Source organism: Boleophthalmus pectinirostris, unplaced genomic scaffold, assembly GCF_026225935.1.
Source record: "Boleophthalmus pectinirostris isolate CB_2022bp ecotype Guang Dong unplaced genomic scaffold, ASM2622593v1 HiC_scaffold_7, whole genome shotgun sequence".
Taxonomy (NCBI): domain Eukaryota; kingdom Metazoa; phylum Chordata; class Actinopteri; order Gobiiformes; family Gobiidae; genus Boleophthalmus; species Boleophthalmus pectinirostris.
In genome coordinates this window covers 25582929-25604775 of record NW_026571473.1, presented here as the reverse complement: position 1 = coordinate 25604775, position 21847 = coordinate 25582929, and the positions used below count along the sequence as shown (strand labels likewise).

At 38.3% G+C, this 21847-nt stretch overlaps 2 protein-coding genes across 4 annotated transcripts; both read left to right on the top strand.

Moving 5' to 3' along the window:
• Window positions 1-122: 122 nt before the first annotated feature.
• Window positions 123-6439, top strand: scly (selenocysteine lyase). The gene is given in 14 exon segments (XM_055164994.1): window positions 123-267; window positions 735-768; window positions 843-952; window positions 1026-1126; window positions 1273-1301; window positions 1303-1448; window positions 2184-2311; window positions 3157-3312; window positions 3592-3695; window positions 3780-3816; window positions 4317-4400; window positions 4501-4600; window positions 5364-5439; window positions 5512-6439. Coding segments are annotated over 13 exon segments (1239 nt in total). The 5' UTR covers window positions 123-267; window positions 735-754; the 3' UTR covers window positions 5666-6439.
• On the top strand, window positions 6054-21560 carry LOC110154906 (espin like). Of its 3 annotated transcripts, XM_055164990.1 has the most exons (13): window positions 6054-6184; window positions 6638-6839; window positions 6926-7228; window positions 8204-8394; window positions 9477-9663; window positions 10015-10197; window positions 10467-10598; window positions 16592-16753; window positions 17297-17426; window positions 17544-17704; window positions 17971-18135; window positions 19296-20338; window positions 20698-21560. In XM_055164990.1, exons 1-13 carry the CDS (start codon window positions 6165-6167, stop codon window positions 21227-21229), a joined length of 3411 nt encoding a protein of 1136 aa, XP_055020965.1. In that variant the 5' UTR covers window positions 6054-6164; the 3' UTR covers window positions 21230-21560. The 3 variants fall into 3 exon arrangements, with proteins under 3 accessions (XP_055020965.1, XP_055020968.1, XP_055020967.1); XM_055164992.1 differs by lacking the exon at window positions 6054-6184 and having other exon boundaries at window positions 6559-6839; window positions 6915-7228; XM_055164993.1 differs by lacking the exons at window positions 6638-6839; window positions 6926-7228 and having other exon boundaries at window positions 6058-6184.
• The last annotated feature ends 287 nt before the right edge of the window (window positions 21561-21847 follow it).

The window sequence follows — 21847 nt, the reverse complement described above, 5'->3', positions numbered from 1 at the left end:
GACGCCTGGTCACCCCGTTTTAATCCCAATTTAGTCTGTAGTGTGTTTTACTGAAGAATAATCTAAACAAACCTGGAGATCTTTCTGTATTATCTGGCAACACAGGCAGATCCACCGGCCCCGGCACGTGGACCCCGGAAGCAGCGTGTGGTGGTTGTAAACCTCGGGCATAAGCCTGTGAAGCAACAGCAGCCAATGATTGACACTGAAAGACAGTAATAAAGTTTAAAGGACTGCTGCTACTGTCACCGTGCATCGCTTCTCAAGGTCAGAAAGACCTTCATGTAGCATGTAGCCCATAGCAGCGGAAGAGTTTGGAGAAGAGCTGACAGCTAGTGTTAGCTAAACAAACTCTACAGGACAGACAGCTTTTTGCTAACGCTGTGTTTATGTTTACTGTGTTTGTTTGATTAATCCGCAAAATCCAAATGGTTATCACCTCGATCAAGACTATCAGTCCATAATCTTCTGATTATCTAATCACTGGTTACGGTGCGGTTATTACGACCAAACTAAACTCAAAACGAGTGAATTCAAATCATGATTTCAGTCTGATTGCAGTGATGAGCTTTTTGATTCTTATGGACAGAGTTCTCATTTAATAAATAAATTAAACAAACGTTACCCCCCTTTAAGTTAATTTACTTTAGTAATATTACAGACGTACTAACACTGAATCAGTAATTGAATGTCGTTGTACAAATTATAACTACTCTGTTATATGTTAACAGCAGAGACCAACTTCCCAGAAAACATGAGTCAAAATAGGTAACTAATTAACTAACCCACGATAAATGTAATACAGCACATTTATCAAAAATGTCATGTTGTTTGTGGTTTAGGATATACATGGACTACAATGCCACTACCCCGCTGGATCCACAGGTGATCCAGGCCATCACTGAGGCTCTTCATGACGCCTGGGGAAACCCAAGCAGCACGTACGCTGCAGGTGGGAGACGCCAAAGAAAACTCAAATATATATTCATGCAAACTTTTGAGTTTATCTTTATCTTTATGACCAGGTGTCAAAGCCAAAGCCATTATCAATGAGTCCAGAGAAAATGTGGCGAGGATGGTTGGAGGAAAAGCAGAGGACATCATATTTACTTCAGGTGGAACTGAGGTAATAAGCTCAAATGATTAATACAGTTCCCAAAACATTTAATCATGGCTGTAGGATCTTTAAAAAAAGATCTAAATAAGAAAAGAAAAAGACAGTATAATGTGCAGATTATGCTATATCACTTATGTTTTATTTTTGAATTTTAGGCCAATAACATGGTCATCCATTCTGCAGTAGTACTTCAAAAGGAGCTGTGATGCTGCTGAACAAAATACAGACAATTGCAATGGATGCCGGGGCCTCCCACACATTGTCACCTCAAATGTGGAGCATGACTCAGTGAAACTAGTGCTGGAGCATCTGCAGAGGGAGGGCAAGGCAGGTTTGTATAAAAATGCAGTTTCTTTCATCAATAATGTATTAGCCTTACGTAATGCTTTACAATTGTTTGTGTTATTAATCACATAACTTTATTTTTAATTAATTATTTAGTTTTACAATTTTCATTTCAGTTGGGATGGGATGAGATCTCACAAAATTAAATTGCCACAAGAGTGCAAGTGTGTGCACAAATGAAAAATGACACACCATGCGTGTTAGAGCAGGAACAGTGGGGGAGAGAGAGGAGAGGAGCTGGAGTGACAGAGCAGCAGATACAGTTTTGTCTAATTATTTGAATAATAAAAAACAAGTGTAATAGACATATTGTGTATTTAGTATATTGTAATAATCAATAGTGATGCATGTGTGGGTTTATACTGCAGAACTGGTGTTTTAAACATAAAGGTAGTTTAATGCATCAGGTAATTAAAACGTATCATGTGACCAGTTGTGAACTGATTTTAAAATACTTCAAAATCTCATCTCGTCTTGATCTCATGGACCTTATTTCTTGTCTTGTCCCACCCCTAGACTTTAGTCATTTAGACCTGCTTAAAAGTTGGGGCTTGTCCTGTTTTACACCCAGTATACTGGTAATTAAATTCAGGTGTTCAAATTCAATGTTTATTAGTCCACTGCTGTGGTACCAATTACCAATTAGACCACTACATGAAGGCATACCTTACTGAAATAGGTTTATGTAATCTAGTGTCGTGTTGTTGTTTTTTTTCCATAGATGTTACCTTTGTTCCGGTGTCTAAAGTAACAGGGCGTGTGGAGGTGGTAAATGTCCTCAGCGCACTGCGTCCCAACACCTGTCTGGTTTCCATTATGTTAGCCAACAATGAGACGGGGGTCATCATGGTGAGAGGAGATAATGACTTGTAAAGCTCTTTTATGTTCACGCTCAGTCAGTTCCTCTCTAACTGAAACCTTAGTGCGCATCATGTGTTAGATTTTTCCTAAACATGTCCCTGGGGCTCTAGATGTTGTAGTAAATATTTTCTGTTCTGTGATTTTATAGGGAAACCTCACTAAGTTGGTATTTTAAGACATTTATAGGTCAAGGTTGAAGAAGATTTGTTCATCTGGACAAGATGTTTTAGTTCCATTTATGTCACCTCTTTATTGCAAAATTATTTTACAAAACTTAAATGAAAGTCTAACGTGTAACATAGCTCCAGACAGTGCCTCCAATTGTTGATGGTCTAAATTGGTATAAATCACAATAAATACAATTACATTCATGCAAAATCTGATATTTCAAATACACTATATTTATTTTTATCTAATCCTTCTGAGCATAATGTCAGCAGTACTACTGACTGCACGTTAAAATGTTTAAACGTCACTTTTCTGACTGCTTTCCATGAAGATGTTGTTGCTTTTCCTATAATATTCAGTACAGTGTGGCACTGAACTTGTCTATCGCCATGGAGACAAGCAGGTGACTCCAGGTCAGATCTGTGGAGAGGTGAGCCTGTTCACACTAAGAATGTGTGTTTTAGAAGTAATAAAAACAGGTGTAATGAAATAAACGCCTGATGGATAAATAATGCCACACTGAGGAATATTCCAGGTAAAGCAGTGACATCTCCATGGAGACAGGCAGCTGGCAGACCCCCCATCAGAATAGTTACGTACTATTAAATGTCAACTTCATTACCCCATTGCCATTTGGTATTTATAACAGCTTGTTTTCTCGACAGCCCATCAAAGAAATCTTTCAGACAATCAGAGCAAAGATTAATCAGCCTCCACAGCGGCGGATCCTGCTGCACACAGACGCCGCTCAGGGTTTGGGCAAAATCAAAGTGGAAGCTCAGTCACTTGGAGTGGATTATCTCACTATCGTCGGACACAAGGTTAACAGTTTGTTTTGTAAAATGTGTGAATTATACGATAATACTGCATTTAAAGCTATTGAAAACACATATTACGAGAATTGACCTCATAATATTTACATTACACATAGTCTTGATTAATTTTACATTTTATATATGATACTGATGAAATCTTGAGAATACATATAGATTTATTTTTTTTATTATAATTATTATAAATTACTATTAAATAATATAAATAAAATTGTGTATGTACAATGTATACTCTTGTAGACTTTAAATATTTGGTTGAATTTGCAGTTTTATGCTCCTCGGATCGGAGCCCTGTATGTGAATACTGCAGATAAAGCACCTTTATATCCAATGCTCTTTGGAGGAGGACAGGAGAGAAACTTCAGACCTGGGTAAAAAAAATGTGCTTTTACATAAAATACCTTTAGGATCATGTTATAAATCTAAAATCTAAATATGCTGATTTACTTTTGCAGGACAGAAAACACACCAATGATTGCAGGATTAGGAAAGGTAAATATTTTAAAATATCAGGATATTTGCATCAGTCATTAAATTAGTCTCTTGTCACACTTGCTCAGTTAAGTTCAATTGGCAGTCAAAATACACTTCTCCTCAGTGAACTATTTCTATATAATTTTGTCTAAAGATTTTACTGAGTGCCAACAATTGATTTAAAAAAAATAAAAGGTTTCCTGTTTTCATCCATATTTCACTATCTATTAAAAACTGTATTCTGTCCATAGGGGTTTACACAGTTGTCATAGCAATTAGCAATCCAAAACTAAATATTATGTCTTTTTAATGGTAAAGAGTAGTTAAAAGGGAACCAATAATCAGAAATCTCAAACCCATGGATGGGCCATCTCATGTAATCCCTGTAGTAAATGCCATCAGATATTTTTCCCTGACTGTGGAAAAGGTTGTTTCCCATCTGTTGGACACTGGAAACTAACATAATACTTTCACAACTTGTAGCAAACACGATTATTAATTTACAGTGTTTCTGTTAGGCTGCAGATCTAGTGACATCTAATTTGTCTGAGTACGAGAGTCATATGCGAACAGTCAAACTTTACTTGGAGGAACAACTTAAGGTATTTAGACAATGTTGTCAATATGTCTTTTTTGGCTGTTGGTCTGCCTATAATTTTATTCTAGTTATATGTAAATAACAAATGGACTTTTACTCCTCAGCTCGCCTTCAAGGAAAAACTCCATTTCAACAACCATTTTGACGACTCTGAGGTCCTTCCCAACACATGTAACGTGTCCATCCGGGGTCCACAATTACAAGGTGCTCCCTCTGTCTCCTGACTGTTCTGCCCCTCTGACCTGACCCATGTTCAGTAGTTAGTTCATGACCCACGCTGCTGGGTCATTTGTAAACATCACAAACTTTTAAATCATTCATTCCCCTCCACACAAAGAGGAGGAGGGGTCTGTGGTGACGTGTAAACTACTATTCAACAGTATAGTAATAATATAGACATAACAGTGTAAAATTCATGATTACTCTGAAATAGTAAGCATTTTATTACTTTCAGAAATTGTGTCATGATTTCTCATCTATTACAGAAAAAAAACAGTAGTAATAGACTCAACCACAACTTTTCAAATTGATATGTGTTTATTACACATATCATTACATCACATTCCATTAACACAACAAGTTTTTGCTAAATAAATGTGTAGCTTCATATGTACTGTATGGTACCTCACGTTACCTTAATGGTACCTCACGTTACCTAACAAGAGTCAATAAAATGTTTTTGTCAGAAAATATGCTCTTTCTGCTCTGCAGCAAAAGTTGTGCGGACTTGATCTGATCAGTTAGCTGTACAAGATGGATTCTTGTGAGTTAGAAAGTCCAAACTTCTCAACGATCCATCTTGCAGCACAAGGTTAGAAATCTATGCAAGATCACACACTAAGAGGATTGAATTGTTATTTATACCAAAACTTTTTTTTTTTAACCAAAGTTGAGTGTTTATGTTAGTTTAGTTCACAAAGTTACAGCATTTTAAAGTCAGTCTTGTCTATACTCCGCCTACTCTTAGGCTGGAAAATCCTGTCCAGGTGTGAACGTCTTTTGGCCAGCGTTGGTGCAGCTTGTCACTCAGACAGAGGAGACAGGTAAAATGTATTTTGTTTGACAATTAATGATGAAGAAAAAGTGTTTTATTTATTTATTTTTCCTCTATTCAGGCCATCCCATATCCTGCTGAACTGTGGTGTTCCAGAGAACGTGGCAGTGAATGCGTTGAGGATAAGCGTGGGAAGAGGAACAACACAAGAAGACGTGGATGCAGTAGTGGAGGATCTGAGGAAAGTGGTGGAACTCTTAGAACAAACGGACTAAAAATGTGAAAGTGTGGGGGGGTCAGTGTTATATAATATAAATATAGATTTTACTCACATAATTCGCACAATTTGGCACATCTGTATCACAGACAGAACTGGGTAATTCATCATATGAAAATTACAGTTAAATTATGCAAATGTTGGTCCAGGACACCTTAGTACTTTATCATTACTTTCTACATTTAATTACATCATGTAAATTCATAAAATATTTCTCAAGAATAATAAAAGGCCATGACTTTGGAGTGACCTGGAGGCTTTCATGAGGTTGTTTTTCCATTGGGTCATGTTTGTAATCAGCTAAATGCATTATGAAACCAGATCCAGACACACACTTTCCCTGATGAGCTGCAGACACTGGACTTCTCAAATATAAACCAGATGAGTGGTCACTCATGGTAGGGCACCGTTTAGTAAAATTACTAAAACTTTTGTCTCCTTGTAGCGCTGTGTGCCTCAACTCTCTCAGTGCTTAAGTTTCCCAGCTCCAGTGAAGCATGCACAGTGCTAGCAGATGGTTAGTGCCTCAAAGACTCAGCACACGTGTTTCATTACCTTCATTCTCTGTGGGCTTTCATTACTTGCTCCTCAACATCTATGGAAAACAATAAGTGTATTTCAAATGTACAAATGTTGTGGTAATTTTTTATTACTGCTATCAAGAGACTACCATGAGGGAGTCTTTCATGGTATTGTATGGTATCCTTAGATTTTGCTGTATGTTTTGTAAATATAATTATGGAAAAAAATAAATAAATAGATTGACACTTTATTTTTATAGCATCTAGTTGACTGTACAAGCCAGATAAAAATCACATCTTCACGAAACTGTCACCAAACATTTTTTAAAGAATATGCTTGGCAATGATAAAGACAATGTAAAAAAAAAAAAAAGTGCAAATATATTCTTGTTTTTATAGCTCGTTAAGGTGCATTTGACCCATTTTTCACCATGTGTGCCTCTACTCAGTGATCTTCTCCAGATCTTTAGCCAGCAAAACATTTTTTCACCAACTAAAAAGATTGACTTGGAAGTTCTCCAAACGAGCAGCATATGGTACCCGAACAGACCTGAAGTACTTCTCCTATCTCACTACCTTCACCCCCTCCTCTCCGCTCAGCAGGCCTGCCATCTGCCTCCCTCTCTGGTGTCGCTTTCCCTTTGGCCCTGGGTGAGTTTTTTATTATTGTATGAGATGGTCACGTCTTTGAAGCTTTCATGGAGCTTGTTTTGATGCATGCCATAGTTTGCTTGTAGTCTCCAGTTATGGTGCTACACAGAGCTATCCAGGCAGCCCGAAGTGGGGAACTTTCAACCTTGAAGGAACTTGCATCGTCTGGACATCTTTCCGCTGCCGTTGTAGATGCACAAGGAGCTGGGCCGGTCCACCACGCTGCAAGATGTGGACAGCTTGAGTGTGTTCAGTATCTTGTCAGGGAGTTTGGTCTTCAAGGAGATGCCCGGGCTTTAAATCTCGCCACGCCAGCTCATGATGCGGCCGCAACTGGACATGCAAGAGAGATACAGTGGCTAATAGAACAAGCAGGATGTAAGGTAGAGGTAAGGAGGGCACCTTTTCAGCTTAATTGCCTCAGGAAAAAGCTGCCTGCCACATGACCTTCGTTTCTTTATCCTTTGAGATTCGGTTTAGGCCCTGGCTTAAGGGTCATTTGAAGTGATGCCTCAGAGAAATTAAGTAGTAGAAGGCACTACACCCATTTTTTTTTACACGTGACTGGGTCAGTGCGTTACATAGAATTGCCCGTTGGCGACGTGTGTAGTTCTGTGTAATTATGTCCAGATGCTAAATGAGTTGTAGTTTCTCACCTCATTTTAATTTAAGTTTTCAGTTTCAGCATTTTTCTTAGATTTCCGTACTTACTTTAAATAAAAAGTGCTTAACATATTGAACTTACATGTATTGCACAATTTCAAATAATCATGTATAATACAGAATAACAGATTGTGATTTAGCCTCTTGCCTTTGTCCTTTCTAATATTTCTGCATTCACTATAGAAAACCTTTTTGATGATACTGCCATGTTAAATTAAAACTACCCTGTAACTTGACTTGTAAATGTATGTTTCATCCCATCTGTAGTTCTAATTTTGAATCTTTTTGCAGACCTAATTACTTATAGTACTTTCCAAAGTGATGCTTTTTCAGAAGTGGGTAGTACTCATATTTACTCAGTTACATTTATGTGAGAAACTAGTTTAAGAAATTGTACTTTTCAGAATACTTTTCTTGCAACATAATTTTACTTCTACTTCAGTAATGTTCAGTAAAGTTTGGGTTACTCTTCCCACTGTGAGTAATTCTACAAGTGACAAAAGCTTTATGAAGACAATATGAAGAGATTTGAACATACATGTTTCTTACATTGCTCCTTCAGACATGATTTAGTTTGTCAAATAGATTTTCTCTCTTACCAGATTTTGTGCATTATTTGGTAATCTTATATGAGTACCAAGTAATTGCACCTATCCACCTCTGCTTTTTTATTTTAATCTCTTATATCTAACCCCTTACAGGACAGAGATGCAGCAGGTGCGTCTGCCCTGCACTTGTCTGCTCGGTTTGGGTGTGTGGATGTGACCCAGTGGCTCCTGTCGGCAGGTGCAGCAGCTGAGGCAGAGACCCACTGTGGGGCTTTACCTGCTCACTACGCTGCAGCCAAGGGAGACCTGACCAGTTTAAAACTACTTATTCAAAAGGCACCCAGGTCAGTGTTTATTAATCACACCAACTATTTCACGCAACATGTCTTAAGTGGAGGAATAGAAAAGCAACAGGAGAAAAACATGCATAATTATTTATTAAACATTGGGTAAATACAATGTAAAACAACTATACACATCTTTACATTGCCAGGCACTTAATTTTACACGTTCAGTTTTTCATTTTGGTTTTGGCAAATACAGTACTTAATCCAGTACAATATAATACTTCTTATATTCCTGTTTGGTATTTGTAAACATTTTTCATATTTTACAATTAATTTATATTTAATTTAAGAATCATATGGAAGAATTCTTGAACTTGTCATTCTGGATTGCGTCTACTGCCACTTTTCACTTTACGCTTGGTTTGCAGTGAGGTCAGTGCATGGTGCCAGCTTGGAATGGCTGTAAACTCACATTTAATTACACTTTAGGCTTAGATCATACGAACGACAAGTGAAATCTAAAACCCTCACCAGGCTCTTTAAATGTGTTTTACAATTCTACATGATGCTTTAGATGTAGAGAGTAAAGTTGATGTTGGGGCATGTATTTCCTTTTGGCACATGTTTAGGTCAGTGAATCACATGTGACCATCAGCCCATACTGTAAATAATGTATAAACACAAGCCAGGTTGATCACATGGCAGCCTTTTTAGTCTCGACTATTGTACTACGTCAGGCACTATGTCAAGTTCACCACATCAACAGAGCATTTGAGGAAAGTGGCACACTGTACTTTTGACTCCTTACAAACCAGTATAAAATATTAACCTTATTTTCTACCAGTCATATTATAATGGCGGCTGGTTGTTTTTTGTGCCCCATATACTTTTTACAAGTTGTTCTGTTAGTTACATATGCTTATAGATTTTGTTATTTGTACTAGAGTATTACTTGAAGGTGAGACGCTTTAAAATGTTATGATTATTAAATTATAAAAGGTTTAAAAACTATTAACAGTGTGTGAGAATGGGCATGAGTAGGACTTAACCATACTATACAATCTCATATCTCATATTTATCAATCACAGTTCGTGTTTCTTTTTCTTTTTTATTAATTAAACTTTTTTTTTTCCCCCAGGACAGTGAATTATCAGACAGGGCTGGGTGCCACTCCCCTGTACTTGGCCTGTCAGGAGGGACACCAGCCTGTGGTTCAGTTCCTGGTGGAGGAGTGTGGAGCGGACGTGAACCTCAGGGCCTATGATGGGATGAGCTGCCTGCACGCTGCTGCTCACCTGGGGCACCATGACATCGTGTTGTGGCTGGTTAGTAGGGTCTCTCGTGGTGGTTTTCACATTTTAGATTGGGATGATTATGTTGCCCTGCTCTCAGGTGGGAGCATGGAAACAGGAAACAGGGTCAGGGTTGATGATGTGGTATTTTTAGACTGAAAAATCCACACATTTCATGCCATTAACTTGCTGTCTAAACACACTGCAAATTTAGTTAACAGTAATAATGTCATGGATCTGTATATAGTAGCTTTCATTTTCATTGCATTATTTTTTTGTTACCATATTTTCTTCATGCCCACATCTCACTTTAACACTATAGACCTATAGGATGTAATGTCATCTGAAACCCACCACAAGCTCCTGTTTCATGATTGTCTGTAGGTGACGTGCACCAATGTGGACCTCTGTGCTCAGGACAGAGAAGGTGCCACTGCCCTACATTTTGCTGCCAGCAGGGGGCACTATTGTATCTTGGAGAGACTGCTACACGTGGGCTCAAAGGTCATGAAAGATTACTGGGGAGGGACTCCACTGCACGATGCTGCAGAGAATGGAGAGCTTGAGGTAAACATTGTAATACTTTTAACCAGTACAAATAAGGATCTGGAAAACAAATATATTTTCGTTGTTTGGTAACATTTCTTGTGAATCCAGACCATGCAATAAGAAAAATCTATTACTGTGTTGTCAGTTGTTTTATTTTATGTGAATTTATTATGCTTTTTATGACCAGAATGCATGTATACAGTGGGTCAAACATAAAGGACAAAACAAAAACATGAATGATGCTTTTCTGATGAATGATGCAGAAACATGTTCCCTTTTTCTGACAGTGCTGTAAGCTGCTGCTGGCCCATAGAGCAGAGCCCACAGAGAAGGATGTAGATGGCTTCACGGCTGCAGACCTGGCAGAGTACAACGGGCACAGTGAATGTGCCAGATATCTGCGATCCATGGAGAGAAATGTAAGTGTCTGCACTGGTACACTGCTTTTTACTCAAGTCAAGTCAATTTTCACCAAGACAATATGTTTGTGAATCTTTGATGGGTTGGCTTGGTGTGTTTTATTGTGGAGAGACTAATCAAAATGTGTTCTTGACAAGTTCTTTACCATTCTGTAGAACGTATTTAATATTTAACTAAATGTTAATTAATTTCCTAATTACAGCCTTTTATTTCTTCTTAATCATATTTGTGCATGTTGATATGATACTGTGTTTAGTAGTCCATTACAGCTGATGAGGCCGGACGATTCTTCTCAGTTTCTTTTGAGGACTCTCAGCAATTGACTCTTTTGTTCCTTAAGCACGACATGTCTTAATGTGATCAATGAATATTTCAGTGTTATCCCCGTTTGTGCTGTTTGTGTCAGGGTCACAACAGGACACAGGGAAGACAAATAATCTACTGCTTTAATGGTTATAATGAGGCTATGAAGTTTCTAATGGAGATTGGTCATTTGTCTGCAAGACACTAATCATTCTGAAAAAGCAATTTGCATTTAGAATTCACTTTACTTAAACTATAGAGCTCCTGCACCACATGACTAAATCTGATAGGATCGCCATGTTGGCAGTGGTGAATTAGCCGTAATGAATGGCACAGAGTCGTTTTTTTTGTCTTTAAATTAAATTGCAGACAATGCTTTATCTTTATCTTTAAACTAATCAAATTAAACATTAGTGACCCTGGCATGGGTATGATTTTAAGTGTGTGAGTATTGGTCATATAGATTTAGCCTTAACTCTACAATATCTGGACAAATGATTTACTTTTCATCTTCTTATATCCTCAGAAAAGGTCCCTGGAGATGTTTGTGAAGAATATACTTTATTATAAAGCCATGTACTTATAACATTTACTGATACTGATAAAATAGCCAAAACACACAGTGCTCTAACTAATGTGTATATGTTGTAAGCTGCGCAGCAGGCTAAATCACTCATGTCAATGTAATAAACACACCAAAACCTTAAGTTTTTGAATCATTACGAGACCATGGTTGAATCATACATTTATAGTTTAAAGTATGGCTTGAAGAGCACCTAGCCCATTTAGCTGAAATCCACTACTGTCAATCTGAGGTTTTGGTAATCCAGTGAAAGGCTCAGTCATCCAGCTGTGCAACAGTAATCCACAATCTCTGAAACTTTGATCAAGATCCATGTACTTAAACTGTGCATGGGCATTTTATCTTTGATCTATCGATAAAATGATTACAGCCACAGACACAGCCACAAGTCATTTTAACCTTTAATGTTACACTATTTTTTTAATCTGTATTATATAACATACCTGGTGTTTTGTTTCATTCACATGTGTTTAACACACAAATCCTGCTTAATTTATCCTGTGTACTTCTCTCAAACTGAAAACACCTGGTTTCACTTTGTGATGTCATGTGGTAATACAAGAAGTGCTCCACTGTGTTTTTAAACTCCGTACACTTTCACTAGAGTCATTTGGATAATTTCAGCCCTGGCATTGCCCATCTCTACTAAATAATGTAAAAAGTAGCTGCTAACCTACCACTTCATGACATCACAAGGTGGAACAGAGCATTTTGAGCTTTGGAGATATAGACAGAGACTACATCTCCAAATTCAAATCAAAAGATTACTTAAACATGTGAGAATGAAAAAAACACAACTCTGGGTATGTTTTTGATGAAGTTTGATGAGGTAACATTTTAATATGGCTTAAAGCTCACGATAGTCAATTTTGCATAATGTAGGAATAAATGTACAACTGTTTTAGACTTGTCTCTTCTCAAAATATAGCATCTTAGCATTTACACATACTGTTGTTGTCCCTTTCAAGGGACCAGCTTGTGAATGGAAAGTCTATTGGGGACACTCTGTCAGCAGAGCTGTTGAAGCATTCCCATATGACACTTCAGTCATCACCTGTGGCAGCCCAGACCAATAGACATTAATATTCACTAAACTAATGAAAGGTGTCTGCCAGAAGCAAAGCATGAATAAGTTACAGAGGGATGTGCATTCACAAAGATATAATGATCGGAAGCTGCAAATATAATCAACCTTCGACAATGAGAGCTAATCAGTCACAGGTCCGGGTGCTCGCCAAAGCTACGGCCCTATCGGTTACCCCTCTCAGGTGGAAGTCCCGCGCCTGAGTTCGTTATGGGATCCACAAGCTTATGTTTCACAGTTTTCACCGTTTCGATGCCTGGAACTGGCAACCCAATACATGGAGGATTTGGAGAGCAGGATGTCAGTGCCTTCACTTTGATTGTGTGTCATGTTTTTTTTCCACTGAGAACTGGAAGTGCAATGATTGCCACTCATCGTAGACAGTTAGAGCAGCAGAGGGCGAGAAAACATGTTATGCAATAACCAGTAAGGTTTACTGTGGTGTGGTAATAAGGTAACACTTGAGAAATCAAGACTCTAGCTTCCTTTTCCACTTGTTCTTTTAACCAAGCCAAGTTGTCATTTAAGCTCCTATTGATGACTTTTTGGACAGTCTTTTCCAGTGCCTTATGTTACTGTGTACTCATGGGATATGCACATATGCAGTTGTTGATAGGAGTAAATAGACATAATGTTATTGGTGTTGTGTTCTGGTTTCCTCATAGCTAATTTTATCCATGTTTTTTACAAGTCAGTTTCTTTGCGTAATGCCTTGTGCCTGTGTTTTAGTACAACACATTGAGATTGAAGGCTAATGGCATCACATACTATTGTTGTGCTCTTCATCCTCTTGTATGAAAATAAATGGTCAAAACCACTAGTGGCAGAATATCATTCGCATATCCACTTGTCTGCCTCAGGGCGACTAAGGCTATAGAAGCTTACCTTCACAGAAAATCATTTTCACACACATAGCTTATTTCCCCAACAAAATACCCATTTCAAAGTTCCAACCCAATTGTTTTCACCCCAGCTAATCTTTTGCACCTTATTCTTTCAACACCATTTTAATTACATTTGTTTGACACTACTCTGCAGTACTCTCTTGATCACAAGTTTCCAGTGTCAGATTGACTCATCTCCGGACATTGACCTAAAAGCATTGTGCACTACTCTGACCCAAGTTTGTGTTTTTTGGCTCTTTTCCAAATCTCTCGATCTCTCACAAACAGGTCACTGGCTCACGCGCTCTTTGTGTATCTTGTATTTCCGAAAACAGCTGCAAACAAATCCACAGCATCCTGGTGTTCGATGTGCTTTTTGCTCTGGGCTGAGACAGGAGAGGACACTGTGCTATTTTTAGAAACACATGCATCAGTGTGTTACTGGGACACACGGACCATATTTCCTCTTTCTGACGCAAAACTAGAAAACATTTTATTTAATGAATCACTTTTGGGTTACAAGGCTTCAACAGACAACTAAACTAGTCAACAGATTTAATAATTGAATACTATTGGAGTGGCATTTGGTTTTCTTGATAGCATCTTTAGTGTTTGTCTAAAGGTTCATTCTTTCCATTCAATCATAAATATTGTTTTTGTAGATGTTTGTCCAATCTAATTTGTGTTACTCACAACAGTGCTTCCAAAAATGTGGACCAGTGCCCAAACGTGAGCCAGTTACCAATTATCCAATTCTCATGCCTTAGAATTTTGAGAATTTAGCTTATATTGGTGGTACAAAATACAGTATTATTGCGTGTTTGTATTTTTTTAAGTAAGAATAGAATTTGAGTTATAGAAAATCAAATAAAAATTGAGAAAATGTCCATTCAGTTTTCACCCAATATATAATCTTTCCTTCCCAGTTTCACCTTTTCAAACTCTTCAATTTAATGCATTTAACAATTGGATGTCCTCTTGCTCCAAATGGAAAATGGAACATGCCACAGTTGGATAAAATGTCTCTTTTCCAGGTGCTTTGACAAGTCTTCCGCTGATACCTCTCCTTCGTGCCTCGACATGGCAATTGGTTTGTTCATCCATGCATTAGTGACATTAGCGGGCCACCCAATCCCCCATACTAAATAATTCAGGGCATTCTCCTATCTGAGTTTATTGTTTATTGCGCAGCGGCCCTTAGACACAGGCGGAGATGAGCAGGATGGTGTCAAACGAGTGGTCGGCGATTGCGAGATAGTGTCGAGTTTTGCTGTACTGGTTGTCCCTTCTCTGGATACCTGGTTAGGTTTGAACTGGTCACTGGTTTGGATAGACGGAGCGGCCTGGGACTGTTGCAGTGAGTTTGAGCTGTTTTTAAAGTTGTGGTTGTGGTTATTACATTTGTATTTTTAGTAAATGGTGTAATTTCTTGCAGATCTCTTTTAAGCCCTGGTGATGCTTTGCCATCGTTAATTGTGTTGTATGCTAGGACATTTGCAGCTACATTAGCATGGCAGCATTATGTTCTGGTTTGGTTTGTGGTTTGTTATGGGAAATTGTCATACACTGTATACACTTAATAATGTAAATTAAATTTGAGTAACTCTTTGTGACACTTTCGGGAACTCGGGCTAGGTAATTATTGTTCTAAGTAAAAGTTTCCTGTAACATCGGCAGATGTTTTTGGGTAATTTGACCTATTTTTGATTGCTTTTTACAGTTAACAGTGACTAATTCTCCACCACATTCTCGACAATATGAGCTCTTGTTATTTTGTCAGTGAAGAAGTATTTACTAACTCTGTTTTATTGCAACAGCAACGTTGTTTTTGTCAGTTGGTGTGATGGTAACATATAAAAACATGTTATTTTGTAGGTTCCTAATTTAATGTTGGTGTTTATTTTACTATATATTTGTCTTCAGACTGTATGGATTTGTGATAATGTTCCAAAAAAAAGAATAATAATGTTATTTTTATTCCACAATTACTCAAAATGTCACTTTTACGTGCACAGCAAATCTGGTGAGGACCACAAATTTTATAAACCTTTACCTCTTGACTCATGAAGTCATTCTAAACTCTGCAGTGTACTGTTGGTAAGACTTGAGTAAATGCAACTACTTTACTTTAGGGTTTTAGTAAGACCTTGACCACCTAAAATAAATCAATCCCCCTAACTTCCCCTCTCCCATGTTTATGTTTTCTGGATTGCTCAACTTCTGTGAACTCCTCCCTGTGCCTCTCTTTTGTTGATCAGTGTCCCAGTATCTTAGCATCAGTTTGGCTTCAAAGTGCCGTGAGAGAAAACAGCGGGGGCTACCTCGTTGACACACAACTCTCTAGTGCAGAACAGCACTGCTTTAAACGATCTTTGAAGTTTGGATTTTACTAATAATGTCCTCTGAGGCCTAACTTTCATATGCATTTATTGTGGAAGGAGTTACAATAATGCAGGTTTTTACAGGGGATTTAAATTGTTCCATACGTATAACTTTCTCCTCCTGTGTGAAAACCAGCCAGCGTACACAGCTGCCTGCTTTTGTTTCGGAAGTGATCACATTGCTCTGGTTGCCACAGTAACATGTTCACTTCTGTTATGAATAGGTCTAAAATGGAACATATTTTTTTGTTTTATGCTTTATTTTATGGCATAAGTTGAGATAAAGATTTTTTAATTACTTCTGCTGACATGTTAACTACCTCAAAACATTTTCTTCACCTTAACTTGTCAGCTTGTTTTTAAACTTACTTAACCCAACCCTAATCTTTACCATTTCCCTAACCATAACCTAACCCTCCTAACTTAAAAAAATAACCCTGTTCAAACCAATCACAGCAGACCTTCCCTCTTGACCTTGATGAATTGTGTCACTGACTAGATATTGAATGTTACCTACTACTGTTAACATTGAAATAGCAGAGCATTCTTCTAACCTTTAAAATGCAGAGCTCAAGACAAGCTTTAACTGGTCCCACTTATTTTGTACATTTGATTTAATGTATGATTACGTAATTATTTCAGTATGCGTTTCTGTGGGACATTGAAAATCATAACATGACAGGAATATGGAAAACAGAATTACAGCAATTTGCATGTAACACAAATACAGTAATCTTTTGTTGATGTGTTTTTTCAGGTCTCGTGCGCTGATAAACCCACTGAGGTCAGTGCTCCATCGGAAGAGGAAGTGAAGTCCAAGCCAGTTTCGGTGCAGCGAAGCAAAGCGGACTACTACGGCTACCTCGGAAACACATGTGGCAACAATAACACCAACAACAAATCCATGGATAGTTTAAAGGTAACTTTTTAGAATGGTTTGGTTGAATTTTGGGTTTTTTTGCAAACAAATCAAAATTTAAGGATTTAATTTATTTATTTTCTACTGTGTGATGATTTTGCCTATTGTCTAACTGTTATAAACTACATCTCTGTCACTGTTGCAATATATAAATTTTTTTTTTTTACTTGGCCAACACTGCTTTTGTAAGTCATGTACCTTTACTTACCTCTTCCCCAAGTGGTTTATATCATTAGACAAATAACTAGGTGTCAATATAATACACTTATAATACACTTTTATTTTCATGGCTATTATTGGAATGTTGGACCCATTGCATCAATTCAAACTTTATTTATAACAATCTTTCACACATAGCCTATAACTGAAAGTGCTTTAAAAAGACAATTAAAATCATTCCCCCATGGCCGCACGTTCAACTCCTCCTCAGTCACATGTACCCACCCAAACTCTCTCAAACATACACACACTAAAATGATGCATATTAGGCTGAGTGCAGAAGAATCAGTTGAAGAAGTTGAGAATATTTGTAATTTATTCCAGCAACCTGAGAGTGAGGACTCTCCCCAGGCCAGGTATCCTATGTCCTCAGACAGTTCTGCTCAGTCTGGGGGCGTTGTTCTTGAGAAGGCCTTTTCCAACAAAATTGAGCAGATTCAAGTCTCCACAGCTGGTGAGTGAACTCCACTATAACTTTTACTAAACAGAAACAATAACTATATAGTTTGAAGGAAACATTTGTGTGCAGTGGTGGCCTTTAAAATGTGACCGGTTATGATTTGTGTTGCAGTTATTAAAGGTTTTAATCAGCCCAAAAGTGGTGGGAGTGAGAAGTCTGTTCTGGATGATAAGGGCCCTGATGCGTGCCTTCTGGGGGGAAACAAACTCCTTGGAAAGTCCATCACTTCCCTCAAGCAATCTGGGTTATCAGGAGCCTTCACTGGACAAGCTGTAAGTAAAAGAACTGTGCCACAAGATAAGCAAGCCTCAATGCATTTTAGAAGGGCTTTAAAACTGCCTCCCAGATATATTTCATGAATTTTATATTTCTTATGAATCGAAAAGATACGTTTGGAACATAGCGCAATGCAATTATTCAGTCATTCCGCTTTGATAACATATTTGTTCACTAAACTTACCTGTAGAATATAATACCAAAACAAAATAACAACTAAATGTAATTAATTAACTATACCATATCATTTATTCTGATCTAGAATAAAATGGTAGTCCTGCCCACCGAGGAAGCGAACCTGTCTGATATCGACTACCTGGTGCCCACCCATGATGAGAGGGGGCGTCCCATTGCGGAGTGGAAGAGACAAGTGATGGTTCGGCAGCTTCAGGCGAGACTGCTTGATGAGGAGGACCAGAGGAGGAAGGTAAGGTTCAAACACTTAAACTTGAGAAATGCTGTTTTCTTTTCAGTTTCTTTATCTAAATGTTATTAATCTGTCACAAATGTTAACATAAGTGTCCAAAATTACTATGTGAGTTGCTTATTACATTGAAATATCTTCTGGAAAGTACCCAATAAGCAAGAGCATATAGTAGGATCAGCCAAAATGCGAATAGGGAGGCAGATATTAGTAACTCAAGAAATATGTCCACCAGATGATAAGACCCCAATAAACACTGTTGTGCAGTGACTGAATGTAATAAACATACATATTGTAGCTTCGGCTTAGTTCTGTGGAAGTAGACTGACGGCCACCCAACAATAGTGAAGGGAAACAGCAGTGGAGCAATGTGGTTGGTAACCTTGTAACTTAAAACCAAAGAGACCTACAGGTATTAGTAAACCAAGTTCCTTTTTTTAATGCCAACTCTTTATATGTTTTATAAAAAAAACTGAAAAAATATAAATAGTTATAGGATTGATATTAAGTGTGTCAAGCTTATCTTTAATGCTGCTTGAATCATATTGTATTTGTTATTTATTTATTGGTGGTAAGCCAGGATTCTATTAGCCTGATTCATCAGCCAGTTTCACTTCATGGAAACTGTCTGACCTCGCAGCATTAGGATTTGTTCGCTCGACAGTAGGCTGGTACTTTTTTTATTTAACCAATCGCTGCTATTTGGTCATTACTTCTGTAATGCGCCAAATCCTCAATCCCGGAATAAATTCTCGATCCCAGGAATCGTTGCCAACACAGAATGTATGGCTTCATCTACATCCATCTTGACCGATTTGTTTACTGTTGTGCTGTACCACAAAATGGACCCACACAGGTGCTTGAGTTTGAGGTCATGGCTTCACAGCTCTTCACTGATTTGCCGATGCGCGGTCTACAACTTCCGGGGTTCTTGCAAATCGTCTAGTGTATTCCGATTCCTGACCTAGTTGCTGGAGAGAAATGAAATTGAGTGGAGGCACTAGGATTCTATGCCCTGTTGCTGAGATACTTTTTTCCATCAATTTTATGCTATTTTGTTTATATATTAATACCAAGTTACTCAAGATTTACAAGATTAGGTTATCCAAATATGCATTATTTAACTAATTTGCTTTATCATCTCACTATATCCTCTCCTTCAGGAAAACGGGAACAAATATGCCAAAGTGAGCTGGAGGTACTCTCAAGCCCACAATGCCATCCTGGGTCCCTCTGGTGAACTGCTGACTGAGGATGACCTTATTTATCTGGAACAACAAATTGCCAATGTCTCGATGCAAAGGAACTGTGCCGGCTATGAACTGGAGCTAGCCCGTCTGGCGGAAGAGCTACGTCACATTTTGCCTGCCCCTATCGTCAACATCACCGTCAACACTCAATTCAGAAACTTCCCCAGTCAAGTCCCCTTACCTGTGTGGTGCGGCCGCATTTCTGGCATTGTCCAAAGCATGTCCCTTCTTATGACCAATTTAACAGACCAGCCTTACTGCAAAATGCCCAATACTGAACTTACCACAGTCTTCTCCCAGACGCCAGATAGGCAAACCTTCACAAGGGGGCGACGAGAGAGCAGGGAGAGGGTTGAAGGTGAAATTCAACAATTTGGCGTCTCTGTGAGGAACCTAAAGTCAAATTTTGAGACGCAAACAAAAATTGACAAGGTGATAACAGAAAATACGGATCAACAGGAGCAACAAGAGCAGCAAGAGCAACATGAGCAACAGGAGCAACGGGAGCAACAGGAGCAACGGGAGCATCGGCCTTTAATAGGAACTGGCTCACTACTTCAAGCGTCTCAATTCAAAATGCTTCCAAAAGCTCTTAGTGCTTGTCCCGAAATGGACCAAAACAGTGACTCAGGCATTGACCAAGACGACAATCTCTCTGACGTGCAAGAAACAAATAGTCTGAGAAAGGAGCGTATTGTAGTGCTGTTCTTGGGGCACTGGAAGAAGTCGGCCTACACGATTACAGAGAAAAACAAGGATACAGAGGAGAGGAAGAACAGCGCAGGGAACTTGACCATCGATGATAAAACTTCTCTGAGTCGCAGGGGAAGCATGGAGAACACAAAGATGATGAACAGTTCACTCGGACACTTCTTCCAGCAGAGGAGAGCCGTCAACAAGATGCTCGGGAGCTGGAGGAACATGATCTCTAGCGTCCCCTCCAGGCAGATACGCAGGTGAGCCGTGGTCACAGAGGTTGTCATATAAAAAATGTCTCTAATCAGGCTTTTGTGTGTGAAATATATTGATAATTTGCCCATCAGAGATAAATACGTTTTGATTCATTGATGAGTCTACAAAAAATAAACACTTCAAATGCTGATTAATATAAGTTTAAAAGAAAGAGAAAGGTGGTTGGCAGGCAAAGAAAAAGATGAGCTTATAATGAATTAATCAGAATTCTTTCTATTGTGGTTTGTATTGATAACATAATTTCAGTCTTTTATAATGACACAATAAAAAATATTGTATTGTGTTGCCAACATTAATTTAGTAAATAACATTGAAACTTCCATATTTTGATTGTCTTCCATAGACTTCACAAGCAGCAGGCCCTGTACTCTCCAGAACAGTTCTTGCCCCGAGTGGACGGCGTTCCTGTGGAGTACGACAAACTGACCCTTGACCTCTTCATGCTGGGATACTTCCACATCCTGGAGCTGGAGCTACCTGTGGACGAGCGCAAAATGAGGCACCTTCTCTGCTTCGAAGTGTTTGATCATGTGGGCAGTTTTCCCTGGGAGACTGTCCGGGACTTCCACAAGGCTGTCATTCAGGAGATAGAGGCCGGGAACAGGGAATGGAAAGACGGATTTGAGGACATTAAAGTCAAGTTCTTTGGAAACACAGTGAGTCCATCTGAAAACAACACAGAGGTGGTCAAACATACTCTTCCAGAAGTTAGACAGGTACCAAAAGTCATTGTCCAAACTCCAACACCAGACGAATCAATGCTCTATAGAGGGACTGACATCTCCAGTTTCAGCAATGAGGAGATTTGTAAATACATTGACCGCAGTTTTGCTTTTTGGAAAGAGAGAGAGGCAGAGATTTTTGATTTTGAGTAGATTTCTTTTTGATATTCTTGCTGAACAACTTAAGGGCTGGGCATCAAACAAGTCATTTATGTATTTATGAAAGTTGACAATGAATGTTTGGCCAAAATCTGGCTTTGTTTACTTGTTTATAATTCCAGAACTTTGTTATGATTTTTGAGGATTTTTTCACAAAGAATTGCATTTAACTGTGATGGAACTCAGGTTTACATTGGCACTAATATTGAGTACTTCCAAAATTCCCAGCCCTTTTTCTAACGCCAGAGTGTATTTGATTATAAATGAGTGTATGTGTGCTGTTCTGTTCATTATTATGTTTGAGTACATTAATGACACCTGTACTTCCCAAAACAAGATCAAGTTTCAAAATAAACTTTGCACTTATATGGCATGTTCTGACCTCTTAGCATTTATTTATTTATTTATTTTACTCGTTGAACAGCTAGAGCTAATTGTGCATTTACTTTGATAAAATCTAAATGTTTTTAGAATGATTATTTATTTTTATTGTTATTGTTTGTTTATTTCTTTTACCTCAAATACAATCTTAAATTAGTCTGGCATGGACCTGGCCACCCCTTGAGGCTTGACAATTATAAACATGACCTTCTACAATGTTATGCGTTATAC

Bases quoted from the DNA above. Each gene is read 5' to 3' on its own strand.
- LOC110154906 (XM_055164990.1), top strand. From the start codon at position 6,165: ATGCACAGTGCTAGCAGATG. The intron at 9,664-10,014 runs GTTAGTAGGGTC...GATTGTCTGTAG, and splicing joins ATGACATCGTGTTGTGGCTG to GTGACGTGCACCAATGTGGA. The intron at 16,754-17,296 runs GTAACTTTTTAG...AATTTATTCCAG, and splicing joins AATCCATGGATAGTTTAAAG to CAACCTGAGAGTGAGGACTC.